Genomic DNA, 26,392 nt, shown 5'->3' with positions numbered 1-26,392 from the left:
CCTGGTCGCCATGACAGCTGGAAGATGAAGGAACTGAAGGAGACAGACACATGGATGAATGGATTCTCAGACAGTCAATGAGCTTGTCTTGTGTGTACTGATGCATTTTCATTCATCAATAAAGTCCCTGTTAGTTCTTTAATCCTGTGTTGTATCCAACCTTTAACCTCCAGGAGATTATGTCACGTGGGAGGATGCAAACAAACAGTTTCACAAACTTCAGCGTATGAATCATGACTCATCGGACTGTTTTCTTTTGAAATGAAAAGGATATCTATTGCGGGCAATGAAAGTAATGCCCTCTAGTTGTTTTATGTCGGGAGAGACTGGAATTATTATTTCTATGTCAGATATAAATTCATTTTTGTTTCCAGTATTGCTCTTAAAACTGGGACTTCACAGCTATGCACGCAAGAGATTAGAAGGTGGATTTCTTTGGATAATACTGTTGAGAAGATAAGTAATCCTCTCCATCAGCCTCATCATTTCATAAACTCCAACCTCCGGTATTTATTTCTGTTGGTATTTACTTCCTTTGATTTAATTTTATCATAGCACACAGATGATGCCCTATTCTTTTTTACTGGACATCAGTGGTAAGAGATTTTACTTTCCCCTCCAGAAAGAGGTTCACACATTCTGTGCTCCTTTATTGTTTGTGTGAAAATCAGGCACTGGGGCTTCGGCTTGCACATTAACCCAGGCCCCGACAATAACACTCACTGGCCTGAAGCCGGGTGCCGGGCTTTGGTAGGATGCCACTCTCTCTTTGTTTGAACCAACAGGAGCTGGAAGGCAGCAAGAGTGTTAGTTATGATGACATTGGGCCTGCAGATAAACTAATAATTGTACATATAGGTGAAGGGAAAAAAAGGCATTCTTGCTCAGCATCTAAAGAAAAGGTCAGAGAATCAAGCTGGAAGCTTATACTGAGCGTTTATACTGAGCTTAGAAAACATTAATCCTCAAACTATGGAGGTATTAAGCTCACATGGGAAAAAGATCATCCCTTCATAGGGAATCCTGGAGGGAAGCAGCACAGTTATCCATAGCTTGAGATGTGAAGTCATGCCTCATTTCATTTAGAATAATGAACAGGAATTACTGGACTCTGAAAATGTCAAGTTTTTGGCTTAGGAAGATGTTAGCTGTTGATATGAATGTGAATGTGAAATGGTACATCACTTCTGGTCAACTGTTGTCAAATGTATTGACAACAACAAGAGGGTCCAGCATTGTACATATTGGATATCTTACCCTTAGAGAATCTTAAGAGATTATAGGTAAAGATGATCAATGACAATTGATATCCATGTGTCTCTGCTCTCTGTGCATCATATAATCATTTGTGCTCAGTAGATAAAAAGAGGTGTAATACTGTTGTATGATCCCTCTGTTTCACCCTGTTAAGAGGAATGCGCATTCTCTTTTTCTAAATCTTATATTGTTTATAAAGTTGTAATATATGTTCAAATCCTGAAAAAGCAATACAAAAGTTTAATCAAAAAAAGAAAAGGTCAGAGAGTGAGAACTCTCACAACCTCCACTGAGTCAGATTACATTGCAGCCACAGAAGTACAGATATTTCATCCGGGCGCTCTCTTAATCTGAACAAATGCAAGCTGGTGGGGCTTCAACACAAATCCCTCTTTTAAGAGATAAAGACAGAAAGATGCCGATTGCTTTTCCTATCCATTTTTACTCAAAGAAGCACCTCACATCAGCAGGAGTCATTGTGACTGGGTGTTGCCGCTGACATGTTGGGACTGGCTTTGTTTTATTTTGGATTTAGACTCCACAAAGGAGCAATCAAGACTTTTTGATATTTTACAGGTGCTTTAAGTTCTTGTCTCAAGCAGTTTGATGTCTGACATCCTTGGGCCGGATGTTTCAAATTTTTCACGAATCTCTATCAAAATAGCACTGCCTTGTTGTCTTGTTTCTAACTCAGAAGCCTGAAGTAGATGTAGCAGGCAAAACCGAGCAAAAGAGAGGAACCATTTTCATCAGTTTCCAGCACTTGACTCCAGATAACAATGTTTGCCAGCCGTGGTGGTACTGGGGGAGGTAAGGGAGGGAAATACTCAGTTGAAGACCTCTATGGCATCAGTAAGAAGCCCAAGGCGTCGACCTCCTCAGGGAGTATTGTGGCCAAAGCTGGAGCCCGGAGCAGCAGGACCCCGGACCAGAGGACTGAGTCAGAGGCCCTGGCTTCTCAGATCCTGGAGGCGGCGCACAGGCTGGTGGAGCGACGCCGACTGGAGCTCTACCTGAGGGAATGTGGCCTCTCCCTGGCTGAGTGCGAGGCTGAGCGCTCTGCAATGACATACAGGTAAGAGGGAGGGAGGTGAAAAGATGGGGAAAAGGGAAGTACAGACACAGATATATTGATTTTTGAGAATAAAAACATGTTAGTAATGACAGATGTAAAATACAATAAAATTAAACCTTTCTTCATAGTTTTAACTTATAATGTCTCTCAACCTGCATGTTAAAAGAGAATGAGAACATAACTGCATGGCAAATAGCAACGATATATGTACATAATCTGCCATACCTGCAGATTTAATAAGACGTTGGATTCAGAGAGTCATAGGCAGAGAATCAGACCATCCTGAGCACTCATCTGTGAATGATCCATTTAAATAACATGATTAATATTTTTCTAATATATTCCTAGTGCATGGATGAAGTTGAGTGTTTGAAGAGGGCTTGCAATTGAATGCAGTGAGTGGAGACATCATTCATTGGTGGAAAAAAAAAGAAACATATTTGCAGTTTTTTTCCAGCCAGTGACCTAGAAAGAAATATCACGCGTTTGATGAGATTTCAAAGCACCGTTGTGCTGAATAAATGTAGCTGGACTGCAAAAACATCAGGTTCTTCAGGATCACTAATGTTAATGTCAGATACTGTAACTTACAAGGGACTTCAACCATTGTCTCATTTCTACTTCAAAAGGCAGCTTGACAGGGTCAACGTCAGTGGGGCAGAAGTTTAGAGTTAATGATGCATGATTTGACAACAGGGGACACACAGTTGGTTGTTACAGTGCTTGTATCTCTCAGTTTAAAGTGCTCAGTTGAGCTATTTTGGGATGAAAACATGGCAATTAATCAATTTTCACTGAAAAATGTTGGATTAAAACTACACAAATGACATAAATCAAAGCATGAGCACAAACAGCATTTTGTTACATATTTAATCATTGTAGATTTGTGTGCATTTAAGAATGTCTCTGGCTTACCTGTGAATGTCACTTGTGATTTACTGGCTGTGGAACTGTAGGCATATATAAACCTTCGGCCATATATAAATCTTTTAGGAAACAGGGCTGTCATGACACAATATGGCATTTTATTTAGTACATCCCAACAGACTCACACAAGCCTTGAGACTCCTGTAAAATTGCCTCTAGGTGGCAGCGTCTTCCTAGTATGAAGACAAATCAGCACAATGACTCAAAACCAGGAAAAATATCAAAATCTGCAGCTTGAAGAAAAACAAATGAAAGAAAACAGGCCTCATATAATCTGTTAGCATTTTCTAGCAGCATATATTTGGTAACTAAAATAAGTGAATGACATATCTGACCGTAATGCAGTTAAAGTGATTCCTCCATGTCAGGAAACACTGCTTCCATCACTTGAACAGATTCTTGTGTATTTCCTCTTCCACATCATGTCTGTAATGGCTGCGGTCTCTACAGCCTCTGTGCATGTGGTTCATAATAATGCATCCGATTTAAACTCCCCCGTGACTGAAAGTGATTACTTGTAATCAACACAACAGCTAACAATCTACCTTGACAGGCTCTCCAATTTGCTGGTTTTGTTGGAAACAGCAATTTTCCACATCTGCTGATCTCCTGCGTGCAAAGCAAATTTGGGAAAGAGAGACAGATACTTACATTTTGACAAACAGATTATGAGGGCTCAGTGCCTAATCTTGCCTTTGAATAAAACAAAGCTTAAAGGTTAAACATATTTGAATATATTACAGTTTGTCAGATGTATTCTGAATTTGTGACAGATTTAAATAAAAGAAGTTCCACTAAAAGCATTTAATTGCTGTCCTCTGACCGTCCTTTCTTTTGACAAACTTAATGTGAAGCGGAATCGTTTTTAAGATTAACTTAAACCACAAGAAAAACAAGATGTCTGAAGGAATACTTCAAAGTTACAGTTTGAGTGAAGATAAATGCCTTCATCTTTTCTAAACTACTTGCACATTTCACGCAGAGGCACAAACAATTCTCAGCATTCTTTATTTCTGCTTCAGTCCAGGGAAGTGAAAACCAGCTGTTAGCATCTCTGCAGATACCAGAAAAATAGTCCACTCCACTCCAACACATCTATGCATTTCAAAACTAACAATATTTTCATCTTATGCCATGTTGTTTCTGCAAATGTTAAAATGAAAACATAGTTGAAAGTGATAAATCCTACAAATGAATAACACACACTGTTCTACTTAAATCTGATCCACTCTATATGATGACATAATAGCAGGAAGTAGGCTCACTTAAAGTCAATTAGTGGACCTATTTATTTGCAGAAAGCCTCACTCAAGAGATTTACAGCACTTTGTCAATAAGTGTTGACAGCATTCTGTCATCATCATTATGTAAATCAGTGTGAACATTTTATCTATGGCGACAGTTAGGATCACAGTTAGAAGAAACATGCTTTCTACTGAGCTTTGGTGCCAGGTCTGATGGCAGAGTTGTATAAAACATCTATACTCTCAAGGACATCTTCATTATATAATTTGCTATATGCGTCTCCATAAGATATATGGTCATCTGTCGCCTCATTTCCCGAGACTGCCATTTCATACAGTCTTCTTATTTGCAGAAAAGTGAACAGAAAGACAAGCTCATTTTTGTCAAGTTGGAGCAGCTGGTGCTTTATGAAAGTGAAATGAAGCTCTAAGGTCATCAATTTTAGTGCAATATTTCTGAATTGTCGAGCAGAGTGATCGTGTCACTGCTGTTTAAAGTGATGATGATGATGATGATCATTGTTTGGTGTGAAGGTGAAGGTTAAGCCAATGTGTAGATGATAGATTTAATGATTATGTAGATTTGTCTCCATTCACTTATAATGTGAATTTGTTATTTTTAGTGATTCTTGGGAAACTCGTGGCGGCTGAATCATTAAACCTTCTTCTCTTTTCACTCGTCACATTGGGTGGCATTCACATTTTCTTTCTGCCTATACAGCTGGAAACTTCCCCATCCCATGATAGCTCTCTAAAAAAGAGCTGATTGCCAACTTGAAGTTACATTCTGCTGGCAGCTGACTGCCATGCAATCTGCTCTGGGATCTTCCTGGGACTGCAGATTGATCCAAAGCAAGATTTCTTTAGACACTGACTGAGAGAAAATTGACACCATCGATGAATGTTTGTCTGCATTTTTATTTGCATGAGAGAGGTGTTCTTTGCAACGCTGTGTTGTGTGAAACTTTTCGGACTGACAGCCCTCTTTAAGGATATGGCAGCATATTTCAGGCTGTAAACACAGCCTTGAAGGAGCTATTATGATTGCCTGGCCACCAAATGACACATCGGTTATATTTTAATATGATGTGATGTGATGCAATGTGATATGATATGCCATGCTATGTTATGATGTGATGTGACTTGGAAGTGGTGTATTCTGCTCTTTGCTGTGATGGTGATGATAAAGTGTTGCAGTATAATTTTGGTGATTGGCCATATAGATACACAGAGAAGAAACGAGCATGGAAACATGGGTGTGGTAGACAGACAGAGATCCATGCATTTGGAAAAGAACAGAGGCATGTGTGAAAGATGAGGAGCTCTGGCGATTCTAACGTCGACTGCTGATATATTATTATACAGCATATAGTAAATACACATCAGGCATTTTCTGTGCAAATAGGCTATACTAAAAAAAACCCAACAACATTCTGGTGCATTAAGATGTTATTTTTTTTCTTCAGATAATCCCAATAGTGTTTATTTAAGCTCCACTAACATAATGTGACGATGTGATGAGATGTGTGTACACCAGTGTGATGAAAAATGTAGAGATCACACCCGAGAGAGAGAGAGAGACAGGGAGAGAGAGAGAGAGAGAGAGAGAGCATCTTGAAACCCCCCAACATCGCTTGTGTGTCGTGAATTTTTTTTTGATCATCTGGAAAAAGGAAAGAAAGAAAAGCAAAAAAGAAAAGAAAAAGAAAGTGTGAACTGACAGAAGCGATGCGGGGATGAGGGAGAGCCGAGAGGCGGCATCGAGCGATTTGAAATGTCCGCTGCAGCTGATTTTTGGGCCAGTATGCCGGCGTTTTTTTTAAATCCGTGCACAGTGAGATTTTGTCGAATAACGGGAGACCTGCACAGTTGCTGCTGCTGCTGCCGGTACGTGAACGACTTCACACACTGAAGGTAATAAAAACTCAGCTCGGTGTTCGCGCTTTAATTTCTTTTTCCATCCCTCTCTCTCTCCCTCTCTTGCATCAGTTTGATGCTGCGTGAGGCTGCTGGGCGATGATGCATCGGTGGGCTTTGACTGTGTGAATTCGCATCCTATCCTTAAGTGTATTTACCCTGCACGGACTGCTCGCCTCGGCAATGTAAATTCGCAATCAATTAAGCCGAGTTTTTGCTGACCCACCTTGCGACAAAAAAAAAAAAAAAAAAAGAGAGGAAAGAAAAAAGAAAAAATGCCTTATTTCGACGCGAGGTGCGAGGATGCCTGTAGCTGTGATTGTGTCATTGCTGCGGCACACTCCGGAGCTCCTCGGCTCAGACACACAGACACAACTAACCTCAGCTGAAGAGAAGACAGCAAAGCTATCAAGTGCTTTACCACCCCAACATAAGCCATTCATGTGCATGTATGTGGGGGAAAAAGGCCGAGCTGCTGACACTCTCCAGGGGAGGCATCTATTGCACTGAGGTTTTCCCCAAGAACTGCTGCCACATCCCCAAATCCGTCTGAGGACTGCTGTGAGCTTACAAGCTTCCTGATGATTTTTGGAGAGCAGCCCTGATGCATCTTGTGAGTGTGAAAACTCAAACAGCCCTTTTGCCAGGTTTGCAGCATCACCAGACAGGAGACGGAGCAGACGGTAACTCTGTGTGTGTCATGTTAGAGTCTGGACTCTCGCCTGCTCCCTCCAACTCTCAGCCAAAATCTCTGACCTGCCCTGTCTGAGCCCTTTTTGTATGAGCATCATTGCTTTGCCACAACAGCACGCCGGGGAGGAAGTGTCAAGCAGCACCAACAGTTTACAGACATTATTGCTTGCGTGACTTTGCACCCTCCCCACCCACTCTCAAAATAAGAGACACCAGAAACCAGGGTCAGGATGCAGGTGTCTTTCGCCTGCACTGAGCACAACCTCAAGAGTCGCAGTGAGGACCGGCTTTGTGGCCTTCGCACCGCTCCACCTCCTGGAGGAAGCAGTGGAGGAGTAGGGGGAGGTGGTGGCGGAGGAGGAGGTGGTGGTGGTAGTGGAGGAGGAGGTGGTGGAGGTGGAGGAGGAGGAGGGAGTGGACAAGGGAGTAATGGCAACTATATGTCCCAAGGATCAGTCAAGACCAGGGAGGGGTCCGGGTCCCGTCAGGTTCCACATGGCCATGCCCACATGAAGGAGGCCATCGGGCGCCACACCAGTATGAAGTACAGGTGAGTATTGAGATCATGAGCTGGAGCTTCAAAGGGGGTGGAGGGTTAATTCCCACCAACAGGATGGTTTTCATTTCGCTTTGATTACTCCGGCCTTCTGACCCCCAGATTATCTTGCAGGTACTAGATTATCATAATGAGCATCTGTGGCAAATCCTCTGCAGGTGATGTGAACAGCCAACCTCGCATCACAAAGCTCTACCAGCCAGGCTTTCTTTTATTCCTGTCTCTGTTGATCTCCTGTTGAGATGTGAGGTGAATTTAAGGTTAGCTCAAATGCATTCTGTAAAATATTGTGCAGGCTGCCTACCCATTAGCAACCTCATTGAGTGCACAGACAGCAGTGATTTTACTGACATTATAAAAAAGAGGACATTTACCCCTTAAAAAACGTGCACACTGATGGATGTAAAAATGCTTATATAATCCATACCAAACAGCCATAATGTTATCACGGCATAACAGACAGTATGCATAGGAGCATCTGCCATAGGCTTTTTATGCAGATTTCACCCTGGCCTCTTGCTCTTCACCACAGATTAATAAAAAACCCTCCTATAACAGCTTACCTAAAATCACCCTAGGACACCCAGCTTTTCTTGAGGTTTTAAAAGCATTTCATTTTCATAATATAGTGGTGCAGCCGAGTATCCTATGCACAGAAAAGTAATGTTGCACACATCAGGCCTGAGTCATAATGTAGGGGGGGTGATGAGATAAACAGCAAGAAAGGAATGTAATTTGTTCTTTCCCTGTCTCTTAGTTATTGGCAAAGAATCTGATTCACTTCACCTTGATGGATTAGAGCCTCAGCTTAACAAGGACAGCTGCCTCCACTAACAGAGAGCAGAGGAAAATAATGCACATTTATATGAATAAGCACACAAAAACACACAGCATCCATAATCTATAAGACCATGCCCTCCTACTGCCTGCTCCCTTCATTTAGACTGTAAAATGCAATAACTAAGAGGAGAGTTTTAATGACCTGTTTTCCTGGTAATCAGGTTGATTGAATCGCTGCCATTCTCTTCAGTCAATTTAGTTTTCATTTAATAGGATGTTTAAAATGGGAATGAGGCCCAAGACAAAACCTGGATACCTCCACTACTCTTTTTTTTCCTCCTTGAGAACTGCATGCATACTTCTGATTGGGTTGGATTATTCTGGTTGCTCTGCTGCCTCAGGAAAAGTGTCACTAATAGGGAGTGCAGCAGCACAATAAGTCTATACAGCATATGGCCAGCTCCAGTTGCCAGGGGCAACACCCCAGGCATTGCCTTTAGTTTTTGTCTGTCTTATTTCCTAATCAGCCAGCACTGCTGTCAGTTATCAGTCCCTTCAGCAACTGAATCCGCTCAAAGCCCCACCACCCGGCCACAGAGTGTGGCACAGTGGTCACGCATTCTCCATTTTACACTGCTGTCACACTCCGACTGTCAGGGAGAAACAGGAATGTACATAAAACATGTCGGCATGCTGTATGAATCTGTGTATCCATGCAGGGAGTAAATGTTGGAGATTTCGTGACATGACATTGATTGAGGCCACATGAATACCACAGAGCATAAGTGTACAGTTGCAAGTGAACAGGATCTCATCCGTAGTCCATTTTCCAGATGGTACCTATCGTTACCACTATTTGCCCTGTTTGACTGCGTGTTTTCTAATCCCTCCTGCTATCTCATTAATATGGGTAATCATCACTCACCGGCAGGTCACAGATGATGGCACATGCTGCCAGTTATCACTCCCATGAACCCCTGCTGTCACCCCCTGCCCCAACTCTCTCTGTTTGACTCTCTCTTTATCGCATTTCTTTGATCTAAGTGTCTCAATTTGTTTCTAATTTTCTTTAAAATACTACAGTGAACGCTGTTGCGGTGCACTGGAGCATTGAAAACATGTGCGCATGTCTGTGCGTGGTCTGTAAGATAAGGAAAAGGGTGATGAAAAGGTGACCAATGTGCAAACTACATCAGAGAAATGGCTGGTCAGGGATTTTTTATATTCACTGCTGTTTATGTCTCCAGGGAAAACCCGATAAATCTTTACATAAAGTGCTAATAAATCAATATTTAAACATCATTTTTCATTATCTTTAACATATACTAGTAATATCGTCAAAGACTTGGATTGATCATTGTGTGAATGACAATAATTTTTGGACAAGCTTGTGCAAGAAAACCACAAAGTCACATTAGATAATCACGTAGTTTTACCCGAATGAACAATTGATGTTCATATAACTGTGTTGGGTATTTTAAAGTCTTTTGAAATGGTTAGAAAACAGTCTTTTTTGGGAGCTGTGGAGAGGTGAGTCTACAAGTCAGGCAGGCGAAGTTCTGTCACTCAGCAAATTGGCCGTCTCTATGGCAACCAGGCCCTCACATTTCACCAACAGCTACCTGGTAAGCAGGTCAGGTGCATTTCCAGCAAAGATTTATCTGCCACTTTTGGACACTTCTCAGTGATTTTTGTAATCCAATGGCTGCAGGACACATCGATGCCACTATCTTAATGCGTGAGTGACAGGAGAAGCTTGTAATGAGGGTCGGCATATTTAGAACAATATGAAACATTCAACGCCGTGGTACACAGGGAAGAGAGTCAAACACTAATGAAGAACATTTTGGTTGTAGCTTCTGAAACAACGTCAATGACAGCAGGAAAGGCTGGAAGGAGTTTAGGGATGAGGACACATGAATGCCAATCTGCTGTTTCTAAATCCAACAGTTTGGTTGTGTTCAGTGAATTTAGCTCCAAATATGTCAAATGAATAGTTTAATATTTTGAGAAATACAATTACTGGCATTGTGGCAGAGAGGAAGAGGACGACTCAGACAATTTAGTGTCTGTAGACTAAATATGAAGCTAAAGCCAGCAGCCAATTAGCTTAGCTTAGCACAAAGACTGGAAACAGGGGGAGTCTCTGCCAGTTGCCTGGCAACCTCATGGTCACAAGAAGACTCCAAACATTCTTTGGAAGACTCCAGGAAGTGACCGCACCCGGCCAGGAAACAGTCCAGCACATTACCTGGTAAAACCACAGTGTGTCGTTAGCACTTCCAGATTAAAAGAAATATAACGTGTTAATTAGTAAGTGGCATGTGAAATGTATTTATGCTGAGTAAGGTAACGGCTGCTAGCGGTAGAGTGGAACTGTTAGGACTATCCCTTCGACAGTTCAATGGCCTTAGGTAGAGCAGTCAGTGTGGGACGCTTATAATTTTGCTATGTCCCTTTAGACTAAGAGCAAGCAACTCAAGGTCCACTTACTAGCATTTTCTAGAGTTTTGAACCACATCTCATGGTCTTCACCAGCACAAAGAGTTTCCCCAGATGCTGTGATGTGGTAGAAAGTTTATTTTGTCCAACAATTGCTATGGTAACAATCTCTGTCACTAAATATTTAGGACTTGGTGTTCCTGCTGCTCTCACGCTGATGTCATAAACTCTAGTCCTGTCTAGTTGATGCAACAAGTACACGTTTTCACAGAATAAACTAGATCGCTAAACCAGATAACACATAGAAAAGTCCAGTGCAAAGGTGATATACCACAAAAGCAAATTACTGTAATAATGATATTCAGTTGCATGTTTAGCTGGAGAGCTGACACTTACACGTGTTTGCATTTGTATCAGGATTTGAAGTGTCCTGACATTAAACTGTGCAGAGAGGTGCTGTTCTCTATCAGAGCACACTCTAACATTGAGTTTTGAAAGCCTGAACTCTCAGCATCTGATGAAGTGATGATTGAGTCGTTTGCACTGATGAACAACCCTGTCGAGTTTTACAGATATACTGTGGTCATTTATTGCTGTGATACAGTGATCCAGCCCCAGTCTTATCACTCTCACAGTATGCCCATTGTACCCTGTTATACATGCTGAGAGCACAATGACTTCACAGCCTCAGTTTGATAATTCAACCCCAGACTATTTACTCTAAGTAATGTGGTTTTAGAGTTGCCTCATCCATAAAAGCTTAGCGGTGGAGAAATTAGCAAGCCTATTCCCTGCTTTGATAAAAACCCTATGGACAGCACATGTATTTAACTGGTAATGAATCCCAAACAGTGATAAAATATGAACTTCACAGAGTGGAGTCATCATGAATAATAATTAAGTGATAATTAAGTAATTTGGCTTCGTAGTGGAAACAAATGGTTTGTTCAGCAGAGTGGGGGAGAAGATTAGCGCATCCTGCATCAACCTTGACCTTCAACTCTCCTCGCTCTGGATTTTTGAGTTTCCAGTTGACTGAACAGATAAGAGAGATCACTTTGAGGTCCTGCAACAAGTTTTAGACAAAGTCACCCTGTATCTTCACTTGCTTGATTTCTTTCTGCCTGGCAACCAGAATATATCCAAACTGTGATCTGTTAGTGGCTGCTGAACTGCAAAGAAGATTGTATCTGCATACTAATACATATGAACAAGTTGCTGTTGCTCATAAAAAGTGCATAAAGCAGATAAGTTAATATTTTCAAAACGTGAAGAGACTGCTGGGTCAGTGTTGTTTAACGAGGCTTACGTTTGTCAATATTTGTCTGCGGATGGAAGCGATGGGATGAAGGCTTGTTCTGAACTGCAGGCGTCATAATCAGAGCAAGAAAATCCACATCACATTCTCTGAATGGGCCGTCTTGTCAAAGTCTGACAGAATCATCATTGCATGTCATTATGTAAGAGCAGAAACAAAGCCTAATGAAGAAGAGTCTCCACGGGTCCTGGAAAAGTCTCAAAAAGTATTTAAATATATGATCTAAATTCAAAATCTTATCATTACATTTAGTTTATTTAGGTTGGTGGAGTAATATACTAATGAAGCTTTAGTTTTAAAAAGTCTCAATTTCAGCCAATATTCTGTCTGGAATATGGGCAATATATTGAGAAGATACAGATATAACCACTTATTTCATTGTGGCAAAGTAGCAAAATAGTTTATTTTAAATCACACAAGAGAAACTGATACTCAAGAACACCTTAGCAACAGTATTTAATCATTTTAAATTCCGCTTGAGCTGTCAAAGTCTATATTTATGAGACAGCAGACCAGGAAACTGATATATCTTTCCAATATTCGGCTTCATCTCTCTCTCAACAGACATATAACAGGCCGGCATGTAGCAGCACAGAGCAGCGACCTTCTCAAACACTGAATTTCATTAATAAACTCCTTTTTGAACACATTGAGAGAGTTCAAACTCATTTTCGCATCGTTTCACCCTTAAGTAACATCTTACACCCAGTTCCCCCTTCAAAACAGAATCTGTGGAGGGCTACATACGTCCTTTTGTCCAGCCCCAAACTTTGAATAGAAAAACAGACCATTCACACGAATATAAAGAGGTTCACAATTTGAATATCAGCTAGCGTGATCTCTCAACTGTGCCACTTCATTACATGCGAGTTTGGTTAATAGGAGAGTCACGACCACTAATGAAGTGTTAGCAGTTGAGATGCAACTTTGAAGGAGAGCAGCTGAGTTTGTGTGTGTGCGTGCGTGTGTGTGTCTGTCTTTGTGCTTTTTTCCTTTCCATTTGCTCCGCTCAAAGCATGTGCATTTCATAATTAGGACAGACCTACTTTCCTAAACTGTTTTAATATAACTGAATTAAAAAACATCACCTTACATGAAAAGTCTGCTGTTTAGCCTAATTCATTAATAACAGCTGAACCAAGAATTAGACGGCTGTCACACTTCATACACAAAATACATTTTCTTATATCTAGAGTTTTTGTTTTATTTGTCCAGGTCTTTAGATGTCGGACTTTGAAATGTCTGCCTCTACCTCAGTACATTGGAAGTGAAGGGGATTTTGTTTGTGGTGTTCAGAGCATTGAACAATATTTCTTTTAATTCAGCAGCAACAGAAATAATGTCCCTGATACTCTGGATACTCTTCAGATTTCACTTTTCAGTGAAACTACTCCAAAGAAATAGTCTCTTTGAAAACTGTTAACAGGTCAGCGGATTTTCCATTAGTTGCAAGGACAGATAATAAAGAAACAAGATGTTGGTTTTGTTTTTTTAAAAAAGAAGTAATTATCAATGCTGAGAGCACCAAAAAAATAAAATTCATTTCATTCGCCTCCATCGTATTAAGGTAGAGGGAGAAACCTCTGCATGGGTGAAAAAATACTGTACTGTATTGTAATTTGGGTGAACTGACCCCTTTGAAACCCTGAAACGTGTGTATACAGCATTATTAAAAGAGAACAGACAGTCCACCATCTCTCCACAAAAAAATGCATGTATAAGCACACACACACCCATGCACTGACGTGAGCGTTATTAATATCTAGGTGTGCTTCCCCCTGGAGAACAGCCTGCTCAGCATGTGTGTGGCATTTTATGACAACTGCAGAAAAAAAACCTCCATCATTTGCGCCTAACCATCTGTATATAGTGTCTTCCTCCTGTCTCAGGTGAAAACTAACTGTGAATGTCAGCACAGGTTAAAATGCTGACTACACCATGACAGAGCACCTGTGTGTCTCCTCTCTCTCCTCCATTAATAATTTGTGGAACAGCCGAGTCCCTTTAATCACCTTGTTTGGAGTTCATGATTTATGGCGGGAGAAAAATAATAGGCAAGAAACCAGAAAGCAGTCCTACTTATAAAGGCTGCGTCTGTGACTCTGCAAGCTCACAAGTGCATTCATGCGTGACCGTATGTAGATCTGTGCCTGTGTTGGAGTGTAATTCCCATCAAGCGTGAATGTGCACGTGAAAGCATCGACCGGCCCCACTGACGCTTGCACAATATAGATCTCGTCAGTCGTCAGTTTTCGCATTAACGTCCGCCAAAACCGTGTCAAGTGAAATATAGGCCGGGAGTCTGTGTGCACGTATGAGAGAGTGAGAGAGAGAGAGAGAGAGAGAGAGAGAGAGAGAGAGTGGGAGAGACTGTCACGAAGGAGATAGTGAGAAGGAAGAGAGAGCATGTGTCTCTCCAGACTCACTGATAGTAATTTAGCAGACTGCAGCACTGCAGAGAGCGGTGGAGTTGAGAGCAGGGGTGGGGGTGGCCAGTTGTCACACACAGAAACAATGACATCCTCCATTGCCCAGAAACAAAAAAAAAAAAGGTATTTTATGTGGCAAAGCAATCATGAAACGCACCCACCAAAGCATGCTGGTGTCTCACTTGCCTCTGTTATGTTGTGCTCATGCACGGTGTTAACTGAACATGTTGGTCTGTCAGCTTCACGCACTTATTTTCCATCTTGAAAAAGCATACTGAATATAAGCGCATTGAAACAGAGAAAGAGTGTGTTTGTGTAACAGTTGTGGATGCTGCTAGATGCTTGACATTCTCCGAATGCTGACTCATGTTTAGTTCTTTCATTTTTTTCATTTGTCATATATAACCCTTTCATTTTTTCACCATGTTACACATTGAAAAGGGAAGGATGGAAAATAATGTGGATATGACTAAGGTGGACCCAGGCTTTATTAATGTCATTAATTCACATTTAGTACCAGTGCAAGAGAGCCTGAGGCTAAATAATAGGCTTTTCCTACATAATGCTAAAGATATAAAACGGAAAATTTAAATGTAGTTAATATAATGAAAATAACCCCACAAACAACCTGCTGAATATAATGGTTTAAAAAAAAAGGAAAAGTGAATATAATATTAATCTTTTCACCATCATTTATCTGCTCTGAGAATGCAGATACAGTCGTTATCTTGCAGGTGAAGTTGAGACCTAATTGCGGCTGTGTTTGATGAATTTCAGGCCTTTCTTTTTGCTGTGAAACTGAGTAAAGCTGTTTTAACTAGCAGGGAATATTTTTGGAGATGCTGTTATTGGTCCAACCTTGTCAAACGTTGCTAGACGTTGCTAGCTTTGACTTCCACTGACTGAAGTTGAGGCAAAAAAGGCATATTTTAATGGATGTCATGAAAAAATACCAGTAAAGGACAACAAAACAAATGAAAAAAAAAACAATTATTTGAAAAAAAAAAGCTTTAGAAAAAGCTGTCTGAAGTGTGTTTTCTCCCATGTGCCTCATTTTTATTTACTCCCAGTGTTCAAAGTGACAGTCAGTGTGAGAGAACAGGCAAAGCTATCATTGGTTGACAAACCAGAGCCAGATTACCATACAAGGAATCATCTACATCAAACCCAACTTATACTTTTTCCCTCTATAGCATCCCTGACCTTCCACCTGTGTGCTATTTTGACAGAGTTTAAAGAAATGACACAAACAATATGCATTTGACACCCACACACAGTGCACACATGAACACTGACACCCCCACACAGCAAACGCTCACACAGTGGCACAGACACAAATGCTTACATATGCAGGAATCTAAAAATAGCTTAAGGTCAGGCATTAAAAATAGACAGCAGAAAATAAAAGCAGGACTCGTTCGACTGAGTCTAAATGCTCTGACAGTCTGTCTTCCTGCATTTGGCTATTTGTGGCGGACGCAGGCAGGCAGGCAGGCAGGCAGAGAGGGGAGAGGCGCTGGAGATGAAAAGACGGCGAGCAGCAAGTTGCACTGCAGTTCTGCCGCCTCTCCAGCTGGCTCCCCGGCTAATTAGAATGGGGGAGAGCATGCATGGAGGAGGAGCGCACGCATGAAGCCCACACCATTTTCAGCTGTGCATGCTCCTGTGGTCAGAAATGCAGCTTTCTGCTTCTCCCCGCTTGCCCTTCAAAATTCAGCTGTCTGGATAATCAGATGTGGCATGTTGGGTAATGGACTCCTCTTTAGCTTATGGAACATTTTGGGCCATTTACCGCACAGACCAGGGAAGCTTTTGCCTGGACTCTGTATCTGAGCTCTGTTCCCTGCAGCTGTTTCACTGACCCACTGTAATACACTGAACTGTTAACATACGAAGGATAAAAGGTCAATTGCTCCGAAATAATTAGACAGGGCAGTAATTTGACCACAGGCAAGAAAGATTTTCACTCAGCAACAGTAGTGGGAGAGATATTTATATCCACAAACACTATGGAAATAAGTTATCTTTACATTTACATCGTATTTGCTTAATTATAATTAATAATTCTTATTTTTTGTATGTTCATGGTCCATGAAAGATTGAGTCCGTTTTTTAGTTTTCAGTATTTTTTGTTTTGCATGTACAGAAAAGACTAAACCAAAGAATTCCCCTAACTGAGTGGCATTGTTAAAATACTACTGTATCAAAATATTATTGGTAAATATGTACTCTATGTAAATGCAATGCGGTATTTGCATTAACATTTGAAGGTTGTGGCTGGTAAATGTGGAGCTAATTTTAACTGTTGGTTAGTTTAATCTATAATGATGCATCATATTTTTTTCGTAAAGTAGCTAGTAACCACAGCTGCCATATAAATATTTGCCTGAAATTTACTGAAGTAAAGGTACAAAATTGTATAAAATAGCATAAAAGACAAAATAACCAAGTCTTCTCACCATTCATTTATTTTGCTCTTTGCTTGTCACTCACACACATCAGCGTACTGTAAGATGAAGATCAGCAGATGTATCTTAAATACCTGCACATCATACCGTCTGTTCCCATTGTTTATTTCTGAGCTTCATAGACGGTTTTGTCTTTCTTATTTTCCGCAGGAACCTGGGGAAGTCGGGCCTACGTGTTTCCTGCCTCGGGTTAGGTGAGTTGGTTTGAAGGCAGGAAAATTTTCCTCTCTTTTTCAACCCCACAAACAAAACAAACGTCTCTCTCTCCGCTCTCGTTCAGGCACCTGGGTGACATTTGGATCGCAGATCTCTGATGAGGTGAGAATTCTCTTGTCTTTCTCTGTTTTGCGAGACGTCAATTCCCGAGCACGTTCACTCATATTGCTTTTGTGGAAAAAACTCTGCACTGTGAGCGCAAATCTCAGTGTTTTCAAGTTTAGATATGTTTTAAAATCCCAGCGACCTGATACCTGAAAACTAAAGTAACATGGTGAGATAGTACCGTAGATATGATCTCTACTGTATTATCAACCCTGCATAGTGCCCTTAATGGGCGACCTCAGGGTAATTGGAATTTTTCCATCATCCACCTCTCTCAGTCTCAGTGTTTGTGTTTCCCCAGATGGCTGAGAACCTGATGGCCATAGCTTATGAGAACGGAGTGAACCTGTTTGACACAGCAGAGGTGTATGCTTCTGGAAGGTCAGACTTCGCATTTTCCTCCAGGCATCCATTAAAAGTTTTTACGTGTTCTTCATTTCCTCAATGAACAGCTATGTGCTCATCTTCAACAAACATGTGACACGTCTGAACATTTACTGTATGATGTAACAATATTGTGCAGTGATCTGAAGTTAGCACCACCCCATCACAATAAATTATGTGTCTCTCCACAGAGCGGAAATCACTCTAGGGAACATTATCAAGAAGAAAGGATGGAGGTGATATTACTCATTTTTCCAAACTGACTCACATACACGTGAAAAGCTTTCTAACTCTATTAGATCATGAATATATCTTTTGAAAGCTTCATAATCCCTGATAATCCCTTGCTTTCCTGAAATGCACTGCACTTCTACATGTTTTTATTACTTTTGGAACAGGCGCACCATAAATTATCTCAAGGGAAATTCATGCTTTTTAGAAAAATGAAGATCTTTAGCTTCAGAAAGACTATAAAAGGATAAAAATGTGAAAATAAACTCCCAGATCGCAAAACATGTGGGAAACCCTTGAGATATTTTTAATATGGTGAAAGATTTTGGATACATAAATACGTCAAAAGAAAGAAAAAGTAAAATACAATATGGGTCCAGATATAGTCATGTATTAATGTACCAAAGATTACAGGCACAGAGAAAGAAACTACATCTGTTGTACTTACATACTTAACATAGTGTTAAAAACAGAAGATTTTCTCCATAATTAACTTCTAACCCTCCTGTGTCCTTGCCAGGCGTTCAAGTTTTGTCATCACAACAAAGATTTATTGGGGAGGCCAGTAAGTACAACAGTAAAAGACTGTATGCTTTTTTTCTCCACTCAGATTCATTGTTTTCATTTACCGTTTCAACAGAACATCAATAATATGTCCTTTCATCACTCCACAGAGCAGAGACAGAGAGAGGACTCTCCAGAAAGCACATTATTGAAGGTAGTATAATAAATTATTTACAGTAAAGTCATCGGAATTCATTTATAAAGAATCATAACCGAGCAGGTTCAGGGTTAGGGTTAGGCTCAGTACATGTAATCTTACAGCTCAAATATAATCAGGTAAAATAAAAGTTAAAAACAGGAATCAGGAAAGGTTTTGAGATTAATTAGAGGGCAAAAGTCTGTTGTATTAGAGTGTGGTTTATTGTATATACAATGTTTCCCAGAGTGCATTAGTTCAACCCCCTAATCAGACGCTGAGTTGCGATGAATCATTTGATGATTAATCTGTGAGTGTGGGCACTGTTTCTCTCGCTCAGTTAGAGCCACTCCATGTCACATGTCACAGTACATACATCAATACGCCGTAAAATCAAATAAATTACTGAGTTTCGTAACAGCTAAAGAAAAAAAAACAACAAAACTAAACAAGTATGTTGCTTTGCTGTAGTTTATGGTTGCAAAGATGTGTTAGTAGGAGATGGATGATTTAATGGAAGGAGAGAATGATGAAGCTGATAAATGGAAATAAAGAGTGAAATCAGATGAGGACTTTTATTCGTCTGCCTCACGTCTGGGAGAAAGGAAGACAGAAGTACAGGAGATCAGATGAGGGAATGTCGAGATGAAGTGTCGGTGCAAATAACAAGTCAGAAACATTGTTTTTCCAGCACCCCCCTCCCAAAAATAATCCTAGAGAAAGCTGAGAGGCTATTGGCCTTGTATGGTCATGTTCTTTGTTTTGTAAGTCGTATGGCCTTGAGGTGACCATTTACCAAGGAGCTGAAAGGGCTGTGTGACCGTCATTGTCATGAGGCTTTTGATTTGAGGCCATGAGTGAACTATGTGCAGGGAACATGTTTGGACTTCATATTTCACTTCATTTGTGATTTTAACCTCTACAGTGAATTAATAACAGACCCAAGGTTGCCACACAGGAGGACATTTGAGTAGAAAGAACATCTAGAAATGTTTCTTTTTTCCAAGAACAGCATCCCCCCCTGTAAAATAATAGATTTTAGGCTCCAGTATTGTGTTGAGCATGTTTATTGGGAATCTGCAGGGTTACAATACTGCGTAAATGCTCTTTTCCCCAATTTATTCCTGCTTGTTTTTAACCATGTAAGCCCTTGCTCTATGCATGGCAATGCTGGCCTGTTGGTCGGCTAGTTGGTTCACCACTTTGGTTCAAGCTGAAATGGATGGATGCACAGTCATTCTTCCTAGAGGGGTTATCCTAATGACTCTGTTCATCCCCTGAATTTTCATCTAGCGCCACAATGATGTTGACATGTGTAGGTTTTAGTGAAATAACTCAACAACTGTTGGATGGATTGCCATTAAATTTGGTAGAGACATTCATGTCCCCCTCAGGATAAATTGTAATTGTTAATCCATTAACTTTTCATCTAGCACCATCATCAGGTCAAAATTTCAATTTGTCCAATACGGACATTCCCATTAGCTTTAACGGTACTCTCTGTTTAGTGCTAATTAGCAAATGTTAGCATGTTAACGCACTAAACCATATGATGATTATAGTAAACATTATACCTGCTCACCATCATCGTGTTAGCATTGTCATTGTGCACATGTTAGCATGATGACGTTTAGTTCAAAGCACAGCTGTGTCCGGGTACAGCCCCACAGAGCCGCTAGCATGGCTGTAGTTTCTTAGGATGAACAAACTGGTGATGATGATGATGATTAATCATTGACCATTGTTTATGACAGGTTTAAGAGGATCCTTATCAAGACTGCAACTAGATTATGTGGACATCGTTTTTGCCAACAGAAATGATGTCAACAGTCCGATGGAAGGTCAGTTTTAGATGTTTGCTTGTGCAGATATTGTGTTAGTCATAGTGGTAGTCAGGTGTGAATATGTGCTTACATGTGTTTTATCTCTGCATGAAAAAGCTGCAAACAATTGCTTTAGGGTGATAAAATAAATGAAATGTTAACGTGATTTTACATACTGTGATTTGCAGAGATTGTACGGGCCATGACGTTTGTAATAAACCAGGGTATGGCCATGTACTGGGGAACCTCACGCTGGAGTGCCATGGAAATCATGGTGAATGCTGATCTCCCATTCAGAAAAGCTCACTCTCACAAATGTAATGTAATGCTGCCAGCTTATGGCATAAATGCTAATCGGTAACCATGACATTTTGTTTCTGTCTGCCTGGCACCAGGAGGCGTACTCTGTGGCACGCCAGTTCAACCTCATACCACCTGTGTGTGAACAGGCAGAGTATCACTATTTCCAGAGGGATAAAGTCGAGGTGCAGCTTCCCGAGCTCTACCACAAGATCGGTCAGACATCCACAGTCTCACTAGCTGGATTTATCTTTTAATAAAGGTTCATTTTGTGTCATTCGATTTACTATCCCTATCCCACTCTTTCAGGTGTAGGAGCCATGACCTGGTCTCCACTTGCTTGTGGATTAATCACAGGGAAGTACAGTGATGGTGTACCAGAGTGCTCCAGAGCAGCAATGAAGGTCAGTTTGATTTGACTGGCTTCCTCTGGGATTCCTCTCTGTGAAAACCAGCCTCAGTGTAATTTTCTCCCTGATCAGTGGGGTATTGCAGTGTGAAATCAGTACTGTATCAATGCTGTTTCTCCATTTTGCTCCTGGTGAAGGGATACCAGTGGCTGAAGGAGCGAGTGAACAGCGAGGAGGGCCGCAGGCAGCTCGCTAAAATCAAGGAGCTCCATCTACTGGCAGACAGACTGGGCTGCACTGCTGCACAGTTAGCCATAGGTACGACCCAGGCAAATAAAAGGATGGTACATTGGAGACACACAGAGACTTCTTTGTTTATTTTATTGGTGTGTGGCTGGAGGTCAGGATTGATCTGTTTTAAATTAGCATTTTTCTCAAATCTTAACATCTTAAATGTTTTGTGGTACTGCCAGAGTCTAAAACTATTGATTCAAAATGTTTGTTCAACTGTTTCACACGTAAGATAAAAGTGCTTTGATTGATTATGCAATGGCAAAGTTTCACATGAATGTTGCCTGTGGCCTGTCTGCCTGTGTGCAACCACTTTACTCCTGATCAATGACCCTATTAGTTTATTACATTACTTTTTTCCATATAATCAGTAGTGTTTATTGTTCAGAAAGCATGGTTTGTCCTCCACGTATCTTTGCTATCTGCTATAAATGTGTTGCGACCCTAAATTTATAACAGTGGCATGTGATCCTGTAAAAAATTTAAAAAATGTAAATTTGGCCACTACTCCTCGGTTTCACAGTTTTTTTTCTCTGTTTTACAGCCTGGTGTCTGCGCAGTGAGGGAGTCAGCTCAGTACTTCTGGGTGTTTCTACTGCAGACCAGCTGCTTGAGAACCTGGGTGCCCTCCGGGTAGATTTTATTTCCCAACTTTTTTCCTCCCACATCAATAATTTTGCCTGTCACTGAGCCATAGTTGTTTGAACCAATAGATATGCAACTTTTCGTGCAATACAAGGTTTTGAAAGTGACAAAAGGTAACAGCTCATATTCTAAACTGATTGTCGTCCTTCCTTCCTCCTCGCAGATTTTATCTCAAATGACCCCTCAAACCATTACTGAGATTGATGCCCTGCTGGGAAATAAGCCACACTCAAAGAAAGAGTTGCGCGCTTGAAGATGCAAATCTGAGTGACAGATGATGTTTCAAGAAGATAAGGAAGACAATGACATTGGGAAACATCGCTTTTTGCTCTGCTGTATACTCAACAACTTGCATGTCCTCAGCAACATTATGCTTCCAGTATGTGCGCATATCCATTTTGCGCAATACATTGTGTCATGTATGAAAAAAAGAAGATCTCTAAATTGTGAAAAAACAAAAAAAATAACAGGTCATATATTGCTCACTGCCGATTGTTCACAGACTAATTATTTCTACAGAGAGGGAGGCTTAAGCTGGTTGGAGCAACAGGACTCTGCCGCCCACAGAGACCAAGAGGGGTTGACAGATATTCAACTGCTGTCAAAGCGGATTTGACTCTTGTTAATCAAATGTTCTAAAGTGGAAAAAAAAAAACACCTCTGTGCTAAAATGCAACTTTACTGCGTGAACGGTGCTTTCATTGGACATCCGAGTCTCCTCCCCTCGCAGCTGCCTGTTATTCTGTATGATGTTTAGTACCCAGCAGCCAGAGAGCCAAAGGTTAGTACTCATGTGTCTAGCCTAACATTTCCCATAGTGTGCATGTGACTGGTCTGCCACGCTCACTGCTTTACAGGGTTGGGAACAATGGATTACTTGTAGAGCCAGTACAGTGATCTACCCGTTAAAAAAAAAAAAAAAAAAAAAAACCAGTAATCCTGTCTCGTGTAAGTTTAAAAAAAGAACAGATCACATGCTTTTGAAAAAAGAGATAAATTGACACATTTTTACACATACTGGAATAACAAATTACGGGATCTAAATTAAAATGAATGGATCATATTGTAGCTGGCTTTTAAATTAAAGTGCATTATGTTAGTTATAACAACTTAAATTTGGCAATCAGGAATCAGTAGTGGGTGAGATTTAAAAAGTAACTTTCCCAACCCTGCTGCTTTCTCAGCAGTCTTTTTGCCTCCTCTGTTTGTAAACTGTGCGCATGTCCCTTTAAGAGAGAATAGCCCTAACAGGGTGTAAATGTGGCATGGCTTTTATGGCTTATGTAGATTTGCAGTGCCCTTGTAAGCCATTTTTTTTACTCTAAATGATCTAGCAGTTCAATCCAGGATCTGTGCTGGTGGGCACTCTTGCTTTAAAGACTCTCTGCAGTCTGAAGACACGGCTGTGTGTCCATCTGACATATAATCTTTGTATTGTCCTAAACTGTATCAAAAGATGTTGACATCACTTTCAACGATGCCGTTCCTGCGAAGAGCATCGTTGTTCCTAAATCAAAGGTTTTGAGGCAGTTGGACTATATGGCAAGGTCACTGAGCATCCGACACAGAGATTTGGACACACTGTGGTGAACTAGTAGTTTTCAAATGATAGGACATAAGTCTTGAGTTTATCAAATGTGATATTACTCTTGCCACAGGTCACTTGGGGTAAGATTTAGCAAATGTAACTTTTTTTTTTGTGGAAGCCTGAAAATATAGCTTCTCTGCTCATTTCTCTGGGAGTTTTCTCTCTCTGTATTATTTGTTCCCTTGACTCTTGCACACACGCACAACTCATTTTATACTGTGCTTTTCATGTCTATTCCCTTTAGTTTTGTATTGACTTCAATACTTTGTAATGTGAAGGGAGGATTTGTTCCTTTTGTGATTTCCCATGAAAACAGCACTAATCTCCAGAGTGGGATGTGTTTTGATAAATGAAGTTGTTTCAGTTGGTACAAGGTTAAATTGTACTGTAAATAGGCTTATCTGTTTGGCAGCGAGATAACGAGATAAAAGGTTAAATGAATCATGAAAGAATTCCTGAAGGAGCATCTGAAACGTTGCCCCCTCTGTGACTCTGTGATGATGTACAGTTCAACTGAGTGTAGCTTCCAGTGTACATAGATACTTCAATCAAACCTTGAAAATGTAACTTTGCCTGCATAACTTATATTTTACTGTCTTGCAACAAAGAGAAACCAAAAGAGATATGAGACTACTTACACTGAATGTATCATGTCTGTTGCTCAAACCTATCTAACCTAAAGGGACCAAACACACAACATGTTTCTTTCTGTGTTTGAACCTGTGACATAAAAATCTGAAGAGCTGTCGTTGAAACGTCTACATTGGGATTCGGACAAAAGGTCATCCATTACTAACACAACTATGGTGACTTTCTTTCAACATTTTTATGCAGATAGAACAAGCAGCAGTAAATAATTGCAATACACGATTTTATGATAATCATGAAAATATATACGTCATACTTCAAAATGGCACTAAAACATTATGGAATCACTTTACCTTACATTTATTTTGTTAAGAAACACATATGTTTATTGAATCTCAGATAGGCACCGGATCTCCCTGCTCTGTATTTGGGAATCTATACTATTTCCACACATCTGGTTTAACTTTTTTTAATAGGCTTCAGCCATGGTGACAGGCTTAGGATTTTGGAATGACTGGAAAGATGTGGGCTGCCCCTTGAGCCCCTTATTAAAAATAAATCAGGAAATCAATATAAGGCTGTATGCTGTAACATGTAAGTCAACCCATGTAAAGATAATCACAATTATCCCAAATCACGATTATCACGATAATGGAAATTCCCCACCACATATTTTGTATGTTTTATCGATATAATATCATATATTGTCCCATTCCTAACTATAATGCATACTTACAAAGCTTATCAAATATTGACTAGAGCTTGAACTTGTTTAGTTGCTCCTATTTCTGCACCCAGTGAGGCTGTAAATGCCTTTGTGTCGCTGCTTCCTGTAGTTTTACACTGAAAACGGAAGTTTTTGGACAAATGTAGACACTGTCAGCAACAGGTGTAGAGCATAGCAATAGTGCATCTGTAGGATATTAAATGAAAGAGATATATTCTTTTTGGAGATGTTTATATTCTAGCTAGATTTAGCACATTAGTATCCATTAACCATGCAGACTTAGTTTAAGCTGTTAATTCTATTCCTGAGTGTTGAGTGAAATTGTATTAGTGGACGTGACCAGACTTTCTTTTTATTATCCATGGTTAGATGTGTGACAAACAGCTTTGTTTTGCAGGCTCACTCATTATATGCATAACAGAGGCCCAGACCAAAATGAAGGTTTGAAAAATGGCACTTTTGAATTATTAACCATGTGTACACACCGATATACCATTGCATATCAAAATACAAAGCAAATTGCCATTTAGCATGTTATAGTATGATATAGTTTGAGGTTTGGAAAGTATTGACTCTTAAATCTATTTAATCAGAAGGAGGTCATTTATATGTTATGGAAAAATGCCTGTTTTCCAAGGGATACGCAACAATCAAGACATAAAAAGACAACTATAACATGCAAATAACAGGTTGTAAAAAGGTTAGAGCTACCAAGTCAAAGTCAAGACAATCAAAAAATAACTCAGACCACAGACTGCTGGACTCCTGTCATCCTCCCAAATGTCTGGAAGCTCTTCACCTGTGGGCCCCAGGGTCGTTCAAATGGATAGTACAAGAACAATGTGACAGCCGCGACTCCTCTGTGCTGCTAAAAGAGCAGAGCCTGCTGGGACGACACATACAGAAAAACATCTGTGACGCCAACGCTGCTAGCCTCTCTGTTACTGGACTCCCAAATGTCACCAGAGTGATAGATGAAACATATGTGTGTGTGTATTACAGCAAGCTACCCTCTGATAAACATTATCATATGTTGGATGTGTCACCGCCAACGCTGTTGGAGAAAAACAGGTTACACCACATGATTCATCATTCCTGTGAAGACGCTGGCTGAACAAGGTGATGAAAAACAGAAAGCAGTGAAGTAGCTGGTCAGCAGATGAGCACATTTGAGATTTTCAAGCCACCACATCTAATAAAGTACACATAATACCTTGCCTTTTTGTTACTTTTGTACCAGTTCAGTGATTAAATTGATGAGGCACAGCACTGAAGTCCCATGTGGCCTGTAGCTGCTGCTGTGTACCCAAGGGCACAGATGTCAACTGAAATCCCCTC

General features: G+C 40.5%; 1 protein-coding gene across 3 annotated transcripts; it reads left to right on the top strand.

Moving 5' to 3' along the window:
* The first annotated feature begins 1,681 nt into the window (after positions 1 to 1,681).
* On the top strand, positions 1,682 to 26,271 carry LOC127364100 (voltage-gated potassium channel subunit beta-2). Of its 3 annotated transcripts, XM_051401276.1 has the most exons (15): positions 6,072 to 6,390; positions 6,493 to 7,663; positions 17,257 to 17,300; positions 17,387 to 17,424; positions 17,729 to 17,808; positions 18,003 to 18,047; positions 18,563 to 18,607; positions 18,717 to 18,760; positions 20,497 to 20,583; positions 20,754 to 20,839; positions 20,961 to 21,081; positions 21,175 to 21,269; positions 21,413 to 21,533; positions 22,051 to 22,139; positions 22,315 to 26,271. In XM_051401276.1, exons 2-15 carry the CDS (start codon positions 7,344 to 7,346, stop codon positions 22,402 to 22,404), a joined length of 1,305 nt encoding a protein of 434 aa, XP_051257236.1. In that variant the 5' UTR covers positions 6,072 to 6,390; positions 6,493 to 7,343; the 3' UTR covers positions 22,405 to 26,271. The 3 variants fall into 3 exon arrangements, with proteins under 3 accessions (XP_051257237.1, XP_051257236.1, XP_051257235.1); XM_051401277.1 differs by lacking the exons at positions 6,072 to 6,390; positions 6,493 to 7,663 and adding an exon at positions 1,682 to 2,332; XM_051401275.1 differs by having other exon boundaries at positions 6,072 to 7,663.
* The last annotated feature ends 121 nt before the right edge of the window (positions 26,272 to 26,392 follow it).

This window comes from Dicentrarchus labrax, unplaced genomic scaffold (genome assembly GCF_905237075.1).
Source record: "Dicentrarchus labrax unplaced genomic scaffold, dlabrax2021, whole genome shotgun sequence".
NCBI lineage: Eukaryota > Metazoa > Chordata > Actinopteri > Moronidae > Dicentrarchus > Dicentrarchus labrax.
This window is presented reverse-complemented; position numbering and strand designations above follow the sequence as displayed.